Source organism: Notolepis coatsorum (assembly GCF_963971535.1).
Source record: "Notolepis coatsorum genome assembly, chromosome: 5".
Classification (NCBI taxonomy): Eukaryota; Metazoa; Chordata; class Actinopteri; order Aulopiformes; family Paralepididae; genus Notolepis; species Notolepis coatsorum.
Genome location: NC_140169.1, coordinates 91666572 through 91687118, shown reverse-complemented (window position 1 = coordinate 91687118; position 20547 = coordinate 91666572). Strand labels below are relative to the sequence as shown.

Genomic DNA, 20547 nt, shown 5'->3' with positions numbered 1-20547 from the left:
GATACAAATGTCTTCTGTGAGGGAGAGAACCTCCAAATGCTTTTAAAGAATGTCGCAGCTGAGCTAACCAAGCTGAAAGTGTGGTTTGATGTAAATAAATTATCATTAAATATAAAAAAAAAAAAGAATCATGATATTTGGTAAACGTGATATACAAGTAAATACACCGGTTGAACTAATGATTGATAGTATTAAACTGGAGAGGGTATTTGAGAATACATTTCTGGGTGTGATAATAGACCACAAACTCAACTGGAACCCTCATATCAAATATGTCAGGACTAAATTGGCACGGAGTGTTGGTGTTTTATGCAAGATAAGACACATTCTAAACCAAAAAACACTGTATACACTGTACTGTACACTCTTCCTACCATATATGAGCTACTGTGCGGAGGTGTGGGGTAATACCTACAAAAGCACTCTACAGCCAATATGCACCATGCAAAAAAAAGCAATACGAATAATCAACAATGTAGGATATTATGAACACACCAATAACTTACCGTATTTATAAAGCTACAAACATTGAAATGTATGGACCTAGTGGATTTCAAAACTGCCCTCATTGTATACAAAGCCAGATACAAACTAATCCCAGGCAACATTAAAAAATGGTTCAGAGACAGGGAAGGAGAATATAAGAGTGAGAGGGAATCTTAAACAACCAATGGTACACACCACGCTGAAAAGCATGTGCATATCGGTGTGTGGAGTGAAGTTGTGGAATAATTTACCCGAATACATCAAAATGTGGCACAATTTAAAAAGCAGCTAAAAAAATACACATTAGAGAAATACAGAAATGAGTATTGAGGATAAACAAAGTTATGTTATATTGTGTATGTAGTGCTGTACTATATTCACTGCTGTCAAGTGAATCCAGTTTTTTCTTTTAATCTTTTAATATAAGTAAAAGTATATTCTATATTGTAATATACTAAATTATGTTATATCTAGTCAAATTAATGGAAGAACAAATATAAATGTAAGGGGGTATAGGGATCAATAAGCTTAGCTTCCCTCTACTCCTTTTTTGGACATGTCTGCTAACCAAACACATTGCTCTTGACCTTTTGTTTTTAATAATCTTTTTTTCTTTTTTTTTAATGTTTTTTTTTTAATGTTTTTTAATTTGTTGTTACGATTGTTTGGTTTGACGGAACAAGATACCGTGAGTTGTTTGGAGAAATATGGAGAATAACATGTTCAAAAATAAACTTTTCATTCATTCAAAGAAAGAATAACATTATTCCAAGTTAGGCTCATAAAATTATAATTAAATCAAATCTGCTTTCACCGTCACCTCCGTAGTACCTTAATCCTCAGCTCTAGGCTGTCCTTTCATGTTTTAATCCAGGTACTGTGGTTTTAATTATGCTTAATAAGCATTATGCAGTGAAGGCCTAGCTTAGCCGATTAGCTACAAGTGAGCAGAGCCACTAATCGAGAATCCGGAGCTGCACTGCGGCAGGAAACACAGTAGGAACCCACTTAAGGCTTAAGGCTAAACGCTCCATTTATAAAAGTGTCATTATCACAGGTGTTGATCATTTATTTCCTGGTTGGAGAAGCAGACTTGAGAAGAGGAGGTTGCTGGTTCAATCACAGCACCAGCAGGAAGGTGTGGTCTTGGGAAGTGATTTAGTAAATGCTCTCCTTTCCACAGTTGTCCTGAAAGCATGTGGCTAAGCTCAATATTTATATGTTCACACACTGCAGGCAAAAGTGGCCCAAATATCTTTTTCATGACTGTGTGAACAGCAATAGTCTGACCTTTTCAATTCTGATTTGGGCCACTTTCATATGTGGTTCTAAATCAGATACAGATCAGATTTTTTGCAATGTGATCTCAGTCTGAAGAGTCATGTCGAAATGCATGCAGCTTTTACGTCACTTGCGCATGCAGGTCAGTTCAGGAACGTGACCAGTTCACACTGGAATCTGATCTGATAACCTTTTCCTTTAGAAGGACTTTCAAATGTAATAACACTGGGAAATGTAATACCTTTTCAAAATGTAATAACCTTTTCCTTCAGAAGGACTTTAAATGTAATAACACCGGGGAATTTAATAACACTGGGAAATGTAATAACACTGGCAAATGTAATAACACTGGCAAATGTAATAACACTGGCAAATGTAATAACTTTTTCCTTTAGAAGGACTTTAATAGAAAAAGAAAGCAATACGCTTGGACCAGCACTCTCAGATTTTGGTATATTTAATCGCAGCCTGAAACAAACATGTTTCGGAACTGTAATGTTCCTTCTTCAGTGTTGATGGCTAGCAAATGTTCTCACCGACAATATTGTTTTTATACCAAGAACAGCAGGAAGTGACATCATCCACAGGTGTGTTGAATTACTATAAGGTCTAGTGTGACCCAGGAAGTACTTTGAAGTCAAGAGTCCATTCTTAAGTCAAAATTACCTAAATATACAAATACAAAATGTAGATAATAGATACAAAAACATAAAATTGTTATACTAGAAACAAAACCAAAATTGACATCTAATATGTATGGCTAGATAGGTACATTCTAATGCCTTATTCATTTTCAATATAAACAATAAACAAGAACCCTAGGGTAAATAAGTCCGCCCTTTGGCTTACAGTCCAACACTTTTTTTGAGCCTCGTAATAAAGAGGAAACACGATGAAAAAACTAAAGTCAAAATTACCACAATATACAGATGGTAAATGTAGATATAAGATTAAAATTAAAATTGTTGTGCTGGAAACAAAAAACATAAATCAAAATAGCAAAAACATCTAGTATGTATGGCTAGATAGATACACTACAATGCCTTATTCATTTTATATAAATAAACCATAAACAACAAAAACTAAACAAGAAACCCATTGGGTAAATAAGTCTGCCTTTATATATGGCTAGATAGATACACTCTAATGCCTTATTCATTTATAAATAAACAATAAACAATAAAAAGTAAACCAGAAACCCTTGGGTAAATAAGTCCGCCATTATGTATGGCTAGATACACTCTAATGCCTTATTCATTTTATATAAATAAACAATAAACAATAAAAACCCTTGGGTAAATAAGTCCGCCATTATGTATGGCTAGATAGATACACTCTTAATACCTTATTCATTTTATATAAATAAACCATAAACAATCCAAAGTAAACCAGAAACCCTTGGGTAAATAAGTCTGCCATTAGGCGTAAATTCAAACTCTTTTTTTGAGCCTCGTAATAAAGCGGAAAAAAAGGAAAAAAAAAAAAAAAAAAAAAAAAAACTCCACCTGTTCGGTGTGTCTGAAGGTTGTTAGACTTACTAATGGCTCTTTAAAATAGATCTATAGTCTAATCATTAATACTCCCTTGTGTTACGTAGATACCTATTGCTTAAAATAAACGTATTTGTTGGGCTAAATTGATCTTACTCATATTTACTGAACCCGGCATACTTCTTTCTAAGGATACTATAAAACTAATAATCGGCCTTAATGGGAAAAGTATTTAAAGGAAGCAGGTCAACAAGTTCTCTTCATTCATACCTCTTGGTTCTATACAATTAAAGAGGTGAATAAAATAACATTCCCTTTGCAAAAGTAGCTTATGTCTGTCACCTCCCCTGGCGGGCCTATGTACCAACTCTAGACCCATGTAACGGAGATCTTTGACAGCATGCTTGCAAGTATTGAAGTGTCTAGCTACCGCCGATTTGACATCTGCATTTCTGATTGAACACTTATGTTCACTGATTCTTAATTTGAAAGGTCTCGTTGTTTTGCCCACATATGAAAAATCACAAGGGCATTTCAGCAGGTACACTATGTTGGAGGAATTGCAGGTAATACGCCCTTTGACCGATAACCGTTTGCCCGTTTTTGGGTGTGTATAACTTTTGTCTTTGATCATCCCTTGGCAATGTACACAAGATTGACAGGGAAAGTTCCCATCTGGGATGTTAGACATAAAGTGAGTTGATTTTACCTTGGGAAAATCCGTTTTCACCAGAAGATTTGAGAGATTCGCTTGTCTTTTGTAATAGTAATTGGGCGAATGCTGAAACGCCGCTCCAACTATAGGATCTGACTGTAAAATATGCCAGTATTTATTGACAATGGTACGTATGTCTCTAGTAATTAGAAGGACTTTAAAATGTAATGAAACCGGATAATGTAATAACTTGCCGGATAATGTAATACATATGTGGAACAGATAATGTAACAACTTATTACATTATCCGGTGAGTAAAACTTTTTCAATGTATAATGTAATAACATTACCGTTAAAAAATAAAGGTTTTGCACAGACAAAATGAGAGGGAGAGATCAGTGAACGGTTGTTTCTAGTCAATGTGGCACAGATTGCCTTTATGTGGCAAATACTAATGTAGCTATGTATATCCGCTCCCGATCAGACCTGGAAAGCTTTTAGCCTGACATGTCAGTCCCATGGAACACATGTAAGCTAGCTTTCTATTGGGTCTGAGAGTGACACATTCAGAAATAAATAAATAGCTTGCTGGCACAAAATGGTTGTCAATTAAGTAGATTTGAATTACCATGGTGATATGATGGTGTCTTGTCTCTTAACATGGTGATGTGTTGGTGTCTTGTCTCTTAACATGGTGATATGATGGTGTGTCTTAAGATAAGATAAGATAAGATAAGATATTCCTTTATTGATCCCCTTGGGGAAATTCAGGCATCATAGCAGCATGGGGGGAGGGGGGAGGGGTACAGGTAGTAAAACAAAACAGTATACAGGTAGTAAAAGACAACACAGGCAGTGTAAACAATTTGATCAATATGGTCAATATAATTTACTAACTGACTAGCTGAGGAATATTCACATTATTCACAGTGTCACATGAGGTGCAGTATGCAAGAGGTGGTGTTATAATAATTTACTATCTACTGAGTATACATTAATCAAAGTACCAGGGTAGTCTACTTTGTCCCCCTTGGGTTCCTATAAGTCCCAGGTCAATGTCTGGTAGCAGTCGCTGTCGCTGCCCCCTGTTGTGGGGCCTGGAGGCTGCTAGTCGCTGCCCACTGTTGTGGAGCCTGATGGCCGCTGGTATGAAGGACTGTCCGAGGCGGTTAGTTGAGTGTCGGGGGGGGATGAGTCTGTGGCTGAACGAGCTTCTCATCTTGACTAGCTCGTCGTAGAGGGGGTGGTAGGGGTTCTCCATGATGGCATCCAGCTTCCTTATCATCCCCCTCTCTACCATCACCTCAAGTCTAGGTAGCTCGACTCCCACCACGGAGCTAGCCTTCCTCACCAGCTTGTTGAGCTTGTTGGTGTCCCTTGAGTTGATGTAGCCTCCCCAGCATGCCACAGCATAGAAGAGGATGCTGGCCACAACAGACTGGTAAAAAGACTGCAGCAGTTTGTTGCACACATTGAAGGACCTGAGTCTCCTCAGGAAGAACAGCCTGCTCTGTCCCTTCCTGTAGAGGGCCTCTGTGTTGTCCGACCAGTCCAGTTTATTGTTCAGGTGTACCCCAAGGAACTTGTATGAGTCCACCATCTCCACATCCACCCCTCGGATGGAGATGGGAATCGGGGGGGGCCTCTTCTTGCCCCTCCGGAAGTCCACCACCAGCTCCTTGGTCTTACTGGTGTTGAGTTGGAGGTGGTTGCTGTCGCTCCACCCCACGAAGCTCTCCACCAGGGCTCTGTACTCCTCCTCATCATCGTCGGTGATGTAGCTTACGATGGAGGAGTCGTCTGAGAACTTCTGCAGGTGGCACCCGCTGGAGTTGCGGCAGAAGTCTGAGGTGTAGAGGGTGAAGAGGAAGGGTGACAGCACAGTTCCCTGGGGGGCGCCGGTGTTGCTCACCAGTACGTCAGACTGACTGTCCTTTAGTCTGACGTACTGTGGCCTCTCAGTGAGGTAGTCCTTGATCCAGGCCACCAAGCCGTGCTCCAGCTGCATCGCAGAGAGCTTCTCCGCTAGCAGTGACGGCTGGATGGTGTTGAAGGCGCTGGAGAAATCAAAGAACATGATCCTCACTGAGCTGCGCGGCTTTTCCAGGTGCGTGTACGCTCTGTGGAGCATGTAGATGATGGCATCCTCCACCCCGATGTTTGCCTGGTATGCAAACTGCAGGGGGTCGAGGGAGTCACGCACCAGGGGCTTGAGGTGTTGCAGGACCAGTCTCTCGAACGTCTTCATGACGTGTGACGTCAGAGCGACTGGCCTGTAGTCGTTGGGGGTGCTGGGACGTCCCTTCTTGGGCACCGGGACAATGCAGGAGGTCTTCCAGAGCTGGGGCACCCTCTCCAGCCTCAGGGAGAGGTTGAAAAGATGCTGGAGCGGTGCTGCCAGCTGCTCTGCACATACCTTGAGCACCCTGGGATTGGTGTTGTCCGGTCCTCTGGCCTTGTTTACATTAATTTTGGAGAGCTGCCTACTGACCTGACTGGTTGTGATCGTCAGGGTTGGGGGTGGTGGGCAGTCTGCTGGTGTTGGGGGTGGGGTGCCGTTGCTGATGGGTGTGGGGGGGTGGGGGGTGGGGGGGCTGCTTTGTAGGTGTGATCTGGTGCTGGCGTCGATGGGTGGGGGGAGGGGTGTGGGGAGGCCACTCTGGTCAAAGCGGTTGAAAAACGTGTTGAACTCGTTTGCACGCTCTGGAGGGCCCTCCACAGCTGTGCCCTGCTGTTTGAAACCAGTGATCTTCCTAACCCCCGCCCACACCTCCCTGGTGTTGTTGGCCTGTAGTCTGCCCTCCAGCCTGTCCTTGTAGCTGACCTTGGCTGCCCTTAGCTCTTTTTTGAGCTCCCTTTGGACAGCCCTGGCCTGCTCAGTGTCCCCTGCCATGAAGGCCCTCTTTTTCCTGTTTAGCAGGTGTTTAATGTCCTTGCTAATCCAGGGTTTATTGTTTGAGAAGCAGCGTACCCTCTTTGTGGGTACGATGCTCTCCTCACAGAACCTGATGTAGTCTGTGATGCAGTGGGATAGTCCATCAATGTCATCACCGTAAGCCCTCTCAAACATATCCCAGTCTGTCGACCTGAAACACTCCTGTAGCTCCTCCTCGACGTCGTCAGACCACTGTGGGACAGACATGGTGGTCGGGGGCTGTCTCTTAATGAGAGGCGTGTATGTGGATACAAGCCTCACAAGGTTGTGGTCTGACTGGCCGAGGGGGGGCAGGGAAGTCGCACTGAAAGCCTCCTTCACGTTAGCATACAGGAGGTCCAGAGTTTTGTCTCCCCTGGTTTTGCAGGTGACATACTGGGTGAAGTTTGTCAGGGTCTTGTTCAGTCTGACATGGTTGAAGTCCCCATTGATAAAAATAAATGCATCCGGGTGTTTTGTCTGAAGCGCCGCGACGGTGGAGTGTATGACGTCACTCGCCTGCGCCGCCGCCGCGCTGGGAGGGATGTAAACAGTGAGAGCCAGGACGTGTGTTATTTCTCGCGGTAAATAGTATGGCCGCAGACTCAGTGCCAATAGTTCAATGTCGGGGGAACAGATACGTTCCTTGATGGTGATGTGCCCCGGGTGGCACCATTTGGAGTTCACAAAGACAACAAGCCCTCCGCCTCTCCGCTTGCCGCTCTGTTTACTCCGGTCGGCGCGCACCACCGTGAAACCCTCCTGTTCTATTGCACTGTCCGGGATGTTCTCGTTCAGCCAGGATTCGGTGAAGCACAGTAGGCTTGCCTCCTTGTACTCACGCTGGTTGATCATCAGGGCTGAGAGCTCGTCGGTCTTGTTGACCAGCGATCGCACGTTCCCCATGACGACAGCGGGCAGGTAAGGCTTGAATCTCCTTCTGTCCTCTCTCCTGTCCTTCACGCTCGTGCCAGCTCGATTTCCCCGTCTGCGAATCCTTATTTCGGCTGGTAGATTCCTCGGTGGTTCTGCAACTCTGTTTCGAAAGCAGAGGAGAGCCTCCCTCGGGTAAACCAGCCCGCCGTTGTTGCTGTTGTTGTTGTTGTTGTTGTGCTGCCGCGGGTAAACCAGCCCGCCGCCGGTGTTGTTGTTGTCCATTGTTCAGAGCTGTGCTCGACCGAACTTTCCTAACTCAGCTAACTTCACAGAAGTTGTTACAAATGCCTTAACTTGGTCTAAAGCAACGCACAGTCACTTATACACCTATTATGTAAGTATAATCACAAAAAGAATAATTAAGAAAGTAGTAAACGCGATAAAAGTAGAGGGGGTGGGAGCTGCTATGAAAAGGCTGCCACTCTCCTCGGCGCCAACATACATTTATGTATTATGTATTTATGTATTATGTATGTCTCTTAACATGGTGATGTGATGGTGTCTTGTCTCTTAACATGGTGATGTGTTGGTGTCTTGTCTCTTAACATGGTGATATGATGGTGTCTTGTCTCTTAACATGGTGATATGTTGGTGTCTTGTCTCTTAACATGGTGATGTGATGGTGTCTTGTCTCTTAACATGGTGATATGATGGTGTCTTGTCTCTTAACATGGTGATATGATGGTGTGTCTTGTCTCTTAACATGGTGATATGTTGGTGTCTTGTCTCTTAACATGGTGATGTGTTGGTGTCTTGTCTCTTAACATGGTGATATGTTGGTGTCTTGTCTCTTAACATGGTGATATGATGGTGTCTTGTCTCTTAACATGGTGATGTGATGGTGTGTCTTGCCTCTTAACATGGTGATATGATGGTGTATTATCTCTTAACCTGGTGATATGATGGTGTGTCTTGTCTCTTAACATGGTGATGTGTTTGTGTCTTGTCTCTTAACATGGTGATATGATGGTGTGTCTTGTCTCTTAACATGGTGATGTGTTTGTGTGTCTTGTCTCTTAACATGGTGATGTGATGGTGTCTTGTCTCTTAACATGGTGATGTGTTGGTTTCTTGTCTCTTAACATGGTGATATGATGGTGTGTCTTGTCTCTTAACATGGTGATGTGATGGTGTCTTGTCTCTTAACATGGTGATGTGTTGGTGTCTTGTCTCTTAACATGGTGATGTGATGGTGTTTTGTCTCTTAACATGGTGATGTGATGGTGTGTCTCTTAACATGGTGATGTGATGGTGTCTTGTCTCTTAACATGGTGATGTGTTGGTGTCTTGTCTCTTAACATGGTGATGTGATGGTGTCTTGTCTCTTAACGTTAGGTTATGACTATAACCAAGTTCTGTTAATTAGGGGTGACGCTTGGCATCACTCATGCACTCCCTCGCGTACGTGCATGCGCACTGAATAAATTCCACAAATGTACCTTTAATACCAGTATTAGTCTGACCACACCCCTCATCAGCTTACCTTCATAAGCAGGTGTGTGGTCACCTGCTCTCCTCCTTCCCAAGCTTTCACCACAAGGTGAGGTCAAGGGCTGCAGCGGCCGTCGGATGCCAAGCGTCACCCCTAATTAACAGAACTTGGTTATAGTCATAACCTAACGTTCTGTATCATTAGGGGATCCGCTTGGCATCACTCATGCATAGGGGTGCACCGATATATCGGTCGGGTATCGGTATCGGCCGATAAGGCCTTGTTGACTGCTATCGGCCTATCGGCCGATAAGCTCAAATGTGCCGATAGCAGTCGCCGATAAATAAGCATCAATTTGTGTAGCGTCAAAAGGCAAAAAAAAAAAAAGTTCACTCGCGACCTACCTGCACAAGCCCGCCGTCCCCCACACACACACACAAGCTACTGCATCACAGTTACTACTTATGATTAACAAGGCATTCGTTTTGTGGCATCAACGTTATATAGTTAGTGTTACACGGACAATAACATCAGCATATTATTATTACCCATAGCAGCAAGGCATTACTCCGAGTCCGTTCATAGCTCAGTTCCATTCCGTTGCTCATTCCGTACCCAACTACCCACTACTAGTTAGTTAGCACCATCCAGGCATCAACGTGAGCTCCCGGTACGGTAGCTAGTTAGTTAGCACCATCCAGGCATCAATGTGAGCTCCCGGTACGGTAGCTAGTTAGTTAGCACCATCCAGGCATCAACGTGAGCTCCCGGTACGGTAGCTAGTTAGTTAGCACCATCCAGGCATCAACGTGAGCTCCCGGTACGGTAGCTAGTTAGTTAGCACCATCCAGGCATCAATGTGAGCTCCCGGTACGGTAGCTAGTTAGTTAGCACCATCCAGGCATCAACGTGAGCTCCCGGTACGGTAGCTAGTTAGTTAGCACCATCCAGGCATCAACGTGAGCTCCCGGTACGGTAGCTAGTTAGTTAGCACCATCCAGGCATCAACGTGAGCTCCCGGTACGGTAGCTAGTTAGTTAGCACCATCCAGGCATCAACGTGAGCTCCCGGTACGGTAGCTAGTTAGTTAATAATGTTATATAGTTAGTGTTACACGTTCAATATAACATCAGCATATTATTTACCCGAACACAGCAAGTAAGCAAGGCATTATTCCGTTCATAGCTCCGTTGCTCATTCCGTACCAAACTACCCATTCTGCAATCTGTTAATAAAGTTTTCAACCAGACAAATGTATAGAAAGGCTTTGTTTTATTATAACATTTGTTGCAGTAAAATCATTGCGTCTCGTTTGGCCATCCTGTGGAGCGCGCTGGTCGGCGGGCACTGCCGGGCAGCTAACGTATTAGCTTGTTGTGGTTCTGAGTTTGACTCGCATTCTGAGTTCTCTCAAGCAGATCAATGGCGGCATGCCCCCGAAGTAGAAAATGAATAAACGCTTGCCGATTGGTGGTAAGAACAGCAGGAGGTGGGTGCTAGCGGTGTGGCGTAATTGGCCGAATCGACTGTCAATCAAAATGGTTCCATTGCATTGGTTGAAAGCTCTGGTTGAGAGAATAGTATCCCGCTGCAGGCCGCCAGAATGGTTCCATTGCATTGGTTGAAAGCTCTGGTTGAGAAAATAGTATCCCTCTGCAGGCCGCCAGACGATACTGGGAGAGAGATAGTGATACCATAAACATATTTCTTGATGTTTCCTTTTTTTAAGTAAGTAAAGAGGCCTACAAATACAAACATACACATACAAATATACAGTAGTTTCATAAATAAAATAAAAAATAAAAAAAATAATTTTTTTTTTTTACAAATACTTATATACAAATATCGGTATCGGTATCGGCCGATAGTGTTAGTTGAACAATCGGTATCGGTATCGGTGGCCAATTTTCATATCGGTGCATCCCTACTCATGCACAAAGGGAGGCCAAGCGGAGCCACTGGCCGACAAATACACCCCGCTGAAGGCCCCCCACAACCAACAGAACAGGGAGGGCCGAGCCCCCCCGACCCTCCCTAATGGAGGGCACCCCCCCTATTAGAGGTTTACCGGGAGGGCGACGGACCCGACCGTGCGAAGAGGCACTCAAGCAACTCAACGCACAGGGTGAGCAGACCGTGGCTTGACCCCACGACTACACACACGCACAACCCGCATGCCACCCGGGAACGAACGGAGGGAAACAACCTCGTTACTGCCCCCAGAATCACGGGGTCAAGGGCAAACCCAACCCCGTGGCAAGGCCGTAGCAGCGGAGCGCGAAGGAAGGCCCAGACCCACCAAAAGGACTGGACTCCCTGGAATGGGGGCCCGGAGAAGTCCATGATGCCAGCATCAAGACCCCACCAGGTGGGCACTTAGTGACCCCGCCCCCCACATCGCCAGCGTATTCGGACAAAGGCCCCTCAGCCGAGCGGACCCTGTCCTCCCCAACAGTACACCGTCTGGCACACTGGCCCTGTAACAGGCAGACAGCATGGCCGTAAACACACAAAGAGTTAACCAACGGAAGCAGGCAGTGCACCGGGGAAAAAGACCAGGCAACAGGCTGTTAACCCTAGCCTGGAGACTGCGGACGAGACAGGCGCCAGAAGGGACAGCTGAACACAGCCGCCCCGGCGGAAGGGGCGTATGCTGGCGTTGTTGCATGACCAAGCCTCCACAGAGAAGGCTGACACGATTGACAGACGTCATGAACGTGCAGGGGCACCCTCAACCTGTGAACCCGGGAGTTGACACTGCAGCAACACACCAGAGAACCAACCACCCAGGTGTTACCCTACGTGGTGGTTGGTCCCATAACCCCTCAGGAAAAAACCCCAAAACACACCTGCGGCACTGCCGCAGCCCGTGTTCCAGTTTCCAACAGGGTTATCCTGGCCTACGGGTCAACGAAACATTACCCCGGACTGGGCCCGGTGATACGGGGAGCACAGGGTCCCCCGAGGAGGCCAAAACCACCCCAAGGCCCCTCTTCGCTACGCGTAAGAGAAGAGCGTAAAAAATGGAAAACCAGCCCCAGCACCCCGCACTTGGTATTCCCAGGAGGTCACCCAACCAAGTACCAACCAAGACCAACCTGCACGGCGGCCGAGATCCGACGAGATCAGGCGCGTACAGGTTGGCACTGCTGTAAGCCATTACGACAGTGTAGAATACAATGTACCCAACAAGGGTTCCATAGCGCTCAAGCCTGTGACACCCGGACCGACCTAGCATTTTTCCCCCTGAAAAAAGCCCAAGTCCCTCAGGGTACAAGAACAGCAGATCTGCATCCCCGGCGGACAACGGGTTTAACTGATCCGGACCAGCGCAACCAGAACCAGTCCCGTGCCCTAACCACGCCGACATGCCAACTCCAGGAGAAGGGGCAGATATGCGTGTTGATCTCAAAACATAAAAAGAAGGCGCCACCCAGACGTTTCGGTGCGAACCGCGCCCGGTGGCCCACCCCCAGGGCGTGAGACCCTTCCCCCTATGTTCAGATCCATTCCGTCATCATCCCCTGATATGAACGGGAACCCATCGACAACCACACAGGGCGTCGGAAGAGGAAAAAACCCCCATCCCAATTGCTTCATAAAAAACGCTGTTTTAACCCCAAGCAATCAAGGCTCGCCAGTCAGCCAATGTCCAACAGAACATCCTGAGCTAGCACTGTGTGTGCGTTTTGACATACCCACATCAACAATAGGCTATTTAGACCATCTTATTGAATCCCCAAGACGCCCAGGGGAACGACAAGAGGGGCGAGATGCAATCAACTCCATGAATGAATGAATGAAAACTTTACCCAACAGATTGCAGAAAGGGTACAACCCAGTACGGCGCAATACACACAATTGGTTAAGGGGAGGCAGACCTGAGAAAGACGTTAGTCTTGGTTTCATCAGGAACCCCCATTTCCAATTCATATAGACACATCCAACTCTTTATAATAATAAAGAAAAAGCATCACCCGTATGAACCAACGGCACAGCTGGGAGTAAAAAACCCGTTTTCACATGATTTCAAATCCAGTCACTCTTTTTAATCAGAGTGTAAGACCAGACCCTCCCAGAAACACCTTCCCACATGAGTTTATAGTCATGAAAAAGATATGCCAACTGTGAGTCACGTGACCAACCGACTCAAGTTTACACATAAATCGGGCGTGAGCCCTACGCCCTAACTCGACACCTTTAAGACACCGTAACTCATGGAAGGCGTCGCCATAGCAACACCGCTACAACGGGCGGGGAATGCTGCCGGCTCCTGTCTTGTAATAGGAGTCGGCAGAATACCCCCCCCCTGCCAAGACGTCCCACCGGCTCGGCCCTGACTGGCTCAGCAGAAGAGATCAAAAATCCCCTAAACCAATCAAGTGGGAAAGGAGGGGTTTATTCGACACCCCCTCACGAAAACACACTTCGTTCCCTACACACAGAAAAACAACCGTAGCCATTTTGAAAACCTCCGGTAGAATGCAATGCATAGCATAAGCTAATACAATGCCCGCTACCCACAAAATGTGAACAGGATTTACAACAAAACACAAGTCGCATGTGTGTGAATCCTACACCCGTTGACTATGTCGTACATAGCAAAAAACGCTGACCGAGAGTAAGGGCTAGGCCGTGGAATGTGCGTGTACGAGTATTACTGCAACTAAACAACACAGCATTGTGAGACACATATACTTAGTTCAAGCAATGGAATAACACCAGTTTCTACCTGCATGTGGAGCATCAAGCTAATAGAATAGTGTATGTTGCAGACCTTGCTAAACCTCGTAACACAACACGACTCATCTCACAACGTAAAAGTGCAGATTCATATATACACAACCCCACCATATGAATTGTTGAAGAAACACACAGTTTGTTCGGCCAAAACACAGTCCCCCTTATGTCGGGGAACTTTTTTATTTATAATGTTTTTTAAGGCACAAAATCATAGAGGGGCCGGGGAGGGTGTAAAAGAGAGGGGATACAGAGGGGAAAAGTCACTCAGCGGCGTCTGCCACCTCGCGCCGCTCGAGTCTTGCCACCCCGAGGAGCCCCGGAGGGACGGTAGGTTACTGTCTGCTGGACACAACGTTCCCTACCGTCTCCTCCGGTCGTGGATGGGCCGGCAGTGGCAGAAGCGCCGTCTCTTCTCCTGGCCCTCTTGGAAGGGCCAGCAGCGGCGGCGGAGGCAGTGGTAGCGGCGACGGAGACAGCTCGACGTCGCGGAAGCCTTCTGACTCCACCGGCAAAGACGGGAGGCGGAAAATGGGGTTGGAGGATGGATCTCTCCTCTGCCATCTCTCTGCATGTCGAGGTCATCAACCGCAGGGCCTTCCCGAACAGACCAGCGTCGGAGAGGGCGGCCGTCAGAAGAGGGGCTCTCTTCTTCTCTGGCACACGGGCCTGCTCCAGCCAAAGATGACGCTGGCCCAGGGTGGCCAGGGCGCGCACTTTCCCCATGGCTATGGCCAGCACCTGGGAAAGGTGCAGGACAGCTCCTGCAGCCTGGGTGATCTGATCACATTTTACCTCGTTCAGATCCGTGCCGCCCGTCATGATCCCCGATACAAATCTAGCCAGGTGGGCGATGTTAGACGCCGCAGCCAGCGATTGTGTACCAGCGATGAATGACTGGTCACCCCAATAAGCCAATCGCCTAGCCGATTTCCCCTGGAGGACCGGCTTGCATAGGGGTTCCCACACCATATCCGGACAGAGGAGAGCGGCCATCGGACTGTCAAGCCGAGGCACGCCCTCCCCCATACCTTTGACAAACCCAGACACCCGCGTAACTGGTACGTAGGTGGGAGTTAGTCCCATGATGTTGGACACCGCCTGACCCCGACGAACATAGGCCCCCATCGAGGGGAAAAATGGGTAGACAACGTCCACCCCTCTCACTGGGCGACGCTGCCAGGGATGACCTATGAGATCATCAGGGACAGGTGCAGGCAATGGCAGCGGCAGCGGCACGCCGTTTGCGGCGGCGGCTACCGCCATGAGCTCGGGAAACAAAGCCTGCAGTTCCCCCTGCGGACTTTCCTCCACCGACCCCGCATCCCTCACATGCAGCAGGCTGCGACTGGTTAAGGAGCCACAGTCTGATGTGGCCGACAGTAGGGCATCCTGCTGATGAGGCCAAGGTGGTTCCTCGACATCCTCGAACAGGGAGCCCCATGGAGCCATTTCTCCCCCCTCCGGGGTCTCCTGAGGAGGGATACTCTCCTCCACGGGACCATCATACAAGAATCCGTCCGCCTCTTCCATGAAGTCCTCAGTTTCCATCGGAAATCCAGAGCCGGACGCATCCTCGCTGGTCTCCAGCAGTTCCCCAAACCCAGGCCGTTCGCGTCTGCACGCTACCATCTTGCGACGTGAACGGGCAGACGCGAAAAGTTTGCGTCGCAAATCCTCTGGCTCCAAGACAACCCCCCGGACTACACCAACGGACGATTCCCCGGAACCAGAAGAACCAGAGTCGAGATCAGGCCATCGCCGGAGCGACGGCACCAACTCCTTGGCTCTTCGGAGAGGCAAACTATCCATCGGCTGTCTCCTGGGCTGGGTCGGCAACCATGAAAGTGGCAACAGCCCAGCACCAAAACGCACGACGGAGGCGGGAATGGAGAACCGCTGGTGAAGAGTAGGTCTAGCGGGTCTACTCTCCGCGGAATACATTATGACCCAAACTTTTTCTTTACAACAAATGTGAGAGAAGAAAAAATTAAGCAAAATGTAAACTCGTCACAACTCTTTTCAACTAACAACACGTCAAGTGGGGTACTACCGGGCACTTCCTTGTGGTGAAAGCGAGAAGGAGGAGAGCAGGTGACCACACACCTGCTTATGAAGGTAAGCTGATGAGGGGTGTGGTCAGACTAATACTGGTATTAAAGGTACATTTGTGGAATTTATTCAGTGCGCGTGCACGTACGCGAGGGAGTGCATGAGTGATGCCAAGCGGATCCCCTAATGATACAGAACATACAGGTGATATGATGGTGTCTTTCATGAAAAATACTATTTTGTGCCCCTCTATGTAGCTACTAACAACAGCAGCAAGGCACAGCTCACACATTAAGACTAGGGATGTGCGATCACGTTTTTTTGCTCCCGATCCGATCCCGATCATGTGATTTTGAGTATCTACCGATATTTCCTGATCTGATAAAAAAAAAAATTACTTTGTTCACGTCTTAAACTCATACTGAGGCCTTAGTTTTGGTTTTAAATTGCATATCATCATTCATTTATTTATTGTCACACAGAGCAGAAGAATTTTGCCAAAACAAACCAATAGTAGCCAGCTGCAGAACGGCAGACCAGCCACACTCTCAGACCCAAACGCATTTCCTTTGATTTAATTATACATCAAATGATTTATGAAGTTAACTTTTCACCTGGATAACGTCAACATTCAGGGTGAATGTAATGTGAGAAATTGGGATTAAAAAAATATATATATATATTTTTAATTTGGGTCTGAGAGTGTGGCTGGTCTGCCGTTCTGCAGCTGGATACTATTGGTTTGTTTTGGCAAAATTCTTCTGCTCTGTGTGACAATAAATAAATTAATGATGATATGCAATTTAAAAACAAACCTAAGGCCTCAGTATGAGTTTAAGACGTGAACATGGTCATGTTTGTTGAATAAAAAAAAAATTAGAAAAAAAATTGACATATAGAGCTGCTGGTAACAGCTGAAAACCTCTGTATGACTGTACAGTGTACACCGACAGCCTATTGCCTTGGTAACAAAAAATGTGTGTCTTTTTCATGTACTTTAATGTAATCATAGTGCTAGGATTTTCGTCTGCAGCATAAATGACATCTATCAAGAGGAAGCAAAAGACATAAGCATAAGTACACATGCAGGGATGCACACTCGCACACACCCACACACACACACACACACACACACACACACACACAAACAAACAAACAAAACATCCCCTATTCCCTAGTCATTTTACCTTTCATCTCGACCAAAGGCTGCCTTTCTGTCATCTTCTACAAGTTACCAAAGACGTTTCATAATAACTGGAGAAATGCGCCATGGCTCCCTCCTCCCTCTCAACACAAGCTGAAACTGCTGTTTGGACTTGGAGAGGGGGGGGGGGGGGGGGCGAAGCACACCGCTGTGACGGAAGGGTGCGCTGCATTTACAATAGCACAATAATAGGCTCTAGCGGGTTCTAGCGGACTCAGAGCTATTGGTGTGTTGTGAAACTAGACATTGTGATGACTCCGTATAGGTACCTACCAGGTACCATTTAGTTTGGGGGCTAAATATTACTCAGAAACTATGCTAATTTTTCTTCACCTCAAGATATAATATGAATGAAAATGTGCTGAATGGAACCACAAGAGTGCCACCTGTACAGCCAGGCCCAATGCATACTAGTCCCATGCAGGTTTATGGTGTGTAGTCATGCAGAGATGTGATTCTTTTTTCTTTTTATAAATACATATGTGCCTATTTCTACATATTGTGGTCCCTAAACAGTCTTGGAATTGTATGAAAAGCTGAGACTCTTGCGAATACAATGAGTCCATTCATATTCATGTTTGATAATGAGTCCCCATGGTAGCCCTTTGAATGTGGTGATGCTTTGTATTTAAACAAATGTTTTACTTGACCCCACTGGATAAAATTACCTATTGTGACCTCTAGGATTATCACAGCCGCATGACACTCTACAAACAGAAACGAGAGACCAAAACCATTAATAGGATTTCTGGCTTGCCTATAAGTGCATTGACAATAAGTGGGACCATTTTCAGATAAATAAATCATCCAATCCCTAACTAGAAAAAAAACGATTCTTGTTAAAATCTCCACATGTCAAATGTTAGTGATCTAGCCCCTAACCCTAATGTTCTTCATTTGAATAGGTGAAATTCATGTACAGTATGTAAATGGCAGAACAGGTATAGGGGCTGTTGTAGGCATGGATGGATTAAAGATTGGGCCAGGCCCAGACCCAGGGGTCCAAGCGCTAAGGGTCACTAAGTCAGAGACTGTGTGAAGTCGCTGTTATTAACTTTTCTTGCAGCGAAGATGAAGGACTTAGTCATTTGTGTCAATAACAGACCCCCATATGTCCTACCGAAAAACGGAAGGAATAGCCTAAACATTCACCTTGAAGATGTAATTAAATAAGTCATTATCCGGTTGAGATGCAATTGGCTCTTGACTTTAAACCATAGAGTTGAATATTCTGGCCAATATGTAGATTTTGATAGTGTAGGAGTCCTCATAGGATTTCGATGGTCCTCTAGGCAAGTAATTAGTCCAAAAGGGACAAATAAATGATAGGCCCATAGAGGATGGAAAAAGATTAAAAGGATTACGCATGTGATAAATGTGAAATGAGGTGAATTGTAACAGGATGCAATGGAATTAAGGGGTAGAGATGGAAGCTGAGAGGACTTGAGTGAGTACGTTTGAATAGGCTTGATGAAAGAGAAGGAGGCCTACCAGAGTGAATATAAGGGCGGGGGCAACATAGTTATTAGTCAATAAGGCAGAGTAACTTTGCCTACACTCAATCTTGTAGTGTGATACATTGAATGTCCTGCTGGCTAATGCGAATCTTCCTCCCCATGTCTTTTGTTTTCTAGAAGAGACCAACTGGAACCTGTTAATGCTGAAAGATGACAACCATTTCACAAGTTCACAGTGACAGCAGTGAGAAAACTGTTACTTTGAATATCTATAAGACTGATGCTCTGAAAACAATCACCTAACGATTTACAGACCGATATAAAGACAACAGAGGGGTTCAACTCATTAAGTGTTATATGTATTGTCAGGTGTTTGTGTGTGTCTCTTCTTTGTGCCAAGTGTGTGTGTTTGTGTTATCTGTGCACTGCACATTCCTTGTGTGTCTATGTCTTGTTCAGTGTGTGTGGGGGCCTGTCCCATACCTTGAGGGCACACTGAAATGTAGGCGATGGTGGAGTGGAGTGACCTTATAGTTGAATATTCTGGCCAATACATAGATTTTGATAGTGTAGGAGTCCTCATAGGATTTCGATGGTCCTCTAGGCAAGTTATTAGTCCAAAAGGGACAAATAAATGATAGGCCCATAGAGGATGGAAAAAGATTAAAAGGATTACGCATGTGATAAATGTGAAATGAGGTGAATTGTAACAGGATGCAATGGAATTAAGGGGTAGAGATGGAAGCTGAGAGGACTTGAGTGAGTACGTTTGAATAGGCGTGATGAAAGAGAAGGAGGCCCACCAGAGTGAATATAATGGTGGGGGGCAACATAGTTATTAGTCAATAAGGCAGAGTAACTTTGCCTACACTCAATCTTGTAGTGTGATACATTGAATGTCCTGCTGGCTAATGCTAATCTTCCTCCCCATGTCTTTTGTTTTCTAGAAGAGACCAACTGGAACCTGTTAATGCTGAAAGATGACAACCATTTCACAAGTTCACAGTGACAGCAGTGAGACAACTGTTACTTTGAATATCTATAAGCCCCTTCTTTGGGTATGTGGGTGGCTGGGGGAGGGGATTATTGAGGGGAGTCATCTCTCTCCTCACCCCAGCTGCGATTCATACACACTTTTTATTAAAACCGCTAAAAAATATTTTAATACAGACCCTCTAAAGGTCCTCCCCCACCCAGGGGCCCTGAGTAGTCAGTTCCACTTTCCTCCCCACTTCTACACCCCTGGTCAACAGTTGCCACATACTGTATATACCCACCCTGTCCATATCATGAAGTCCTATAGGCTACCCACCCTGTCCATATCATGAAGTCCGCCCCTGGGTCCACTTGACTCATATGACTGAAGGCCGACTGGATGAGGCGGAAGGGGGAGTCGCACAGGAAGTCCCCGTATGGGCCGGGGTTGGTGGCCGGGACACCCTTGGAGGAGTAACACACCTGGGTGGGGTCCTCTGTCAGGTGGTAGGACGGGTCCAGGTGGAGGTCTGTGACATGCCAGAACCTCCCTGGAGGAGGAGGAAGAGGGAATGAGGTGAAAAAGTGAAAAGGGAGAGAGGGAGAGAGGGAGGAAGTGAGATGGGAGAGAGAGAGGACAATAGACAGACACAGAGAGAGATAGAGACAGAGCGACAGAGAGAACATGGTGTTGATGTTGGTGTCAATAAGCACAGGGAGGGTGCTGGGACCTGGGTGGCTGTAGTGTAGTAGGTGCTGACTAGAGAAGAGGGCTCTGGTGCTGAGTGGCTGTAGTAGGTGGCTGACTAGAGAAGAGGGCTCCGGGCTGGGTGGCTGTAGTAGGTGGCTGACTAGAGAAGAGGGCTCTGGTGCTGGGTAGCTGTAGTAGGTGGCTGACTAGAGAAGAGGGCTCTGGTGCTGGGTA

At 46.2% G+C, this 20547-nt stretch overlaps 1 protein-coding gene across 1 annotated transcript in view; it reads right to left on the bottom strand.

Moving 5' to 3' along the window:
• The window catches only part of smpdl3a (sphingomyelin phosphodiesterase acid like 3A), a 35157-nt gene that overhangs the window by 13023 nt on the left and 1587 nt on the right, over positions 1-20547 (bottom strand). Inside the window, 1 exon segment of the mRNA XM_084314609.1 lies at positions 19960-20173. Within this exon segment, the coding sequence (XP_084170735.1) occupies positions 19960-20173 (214 nt within the window).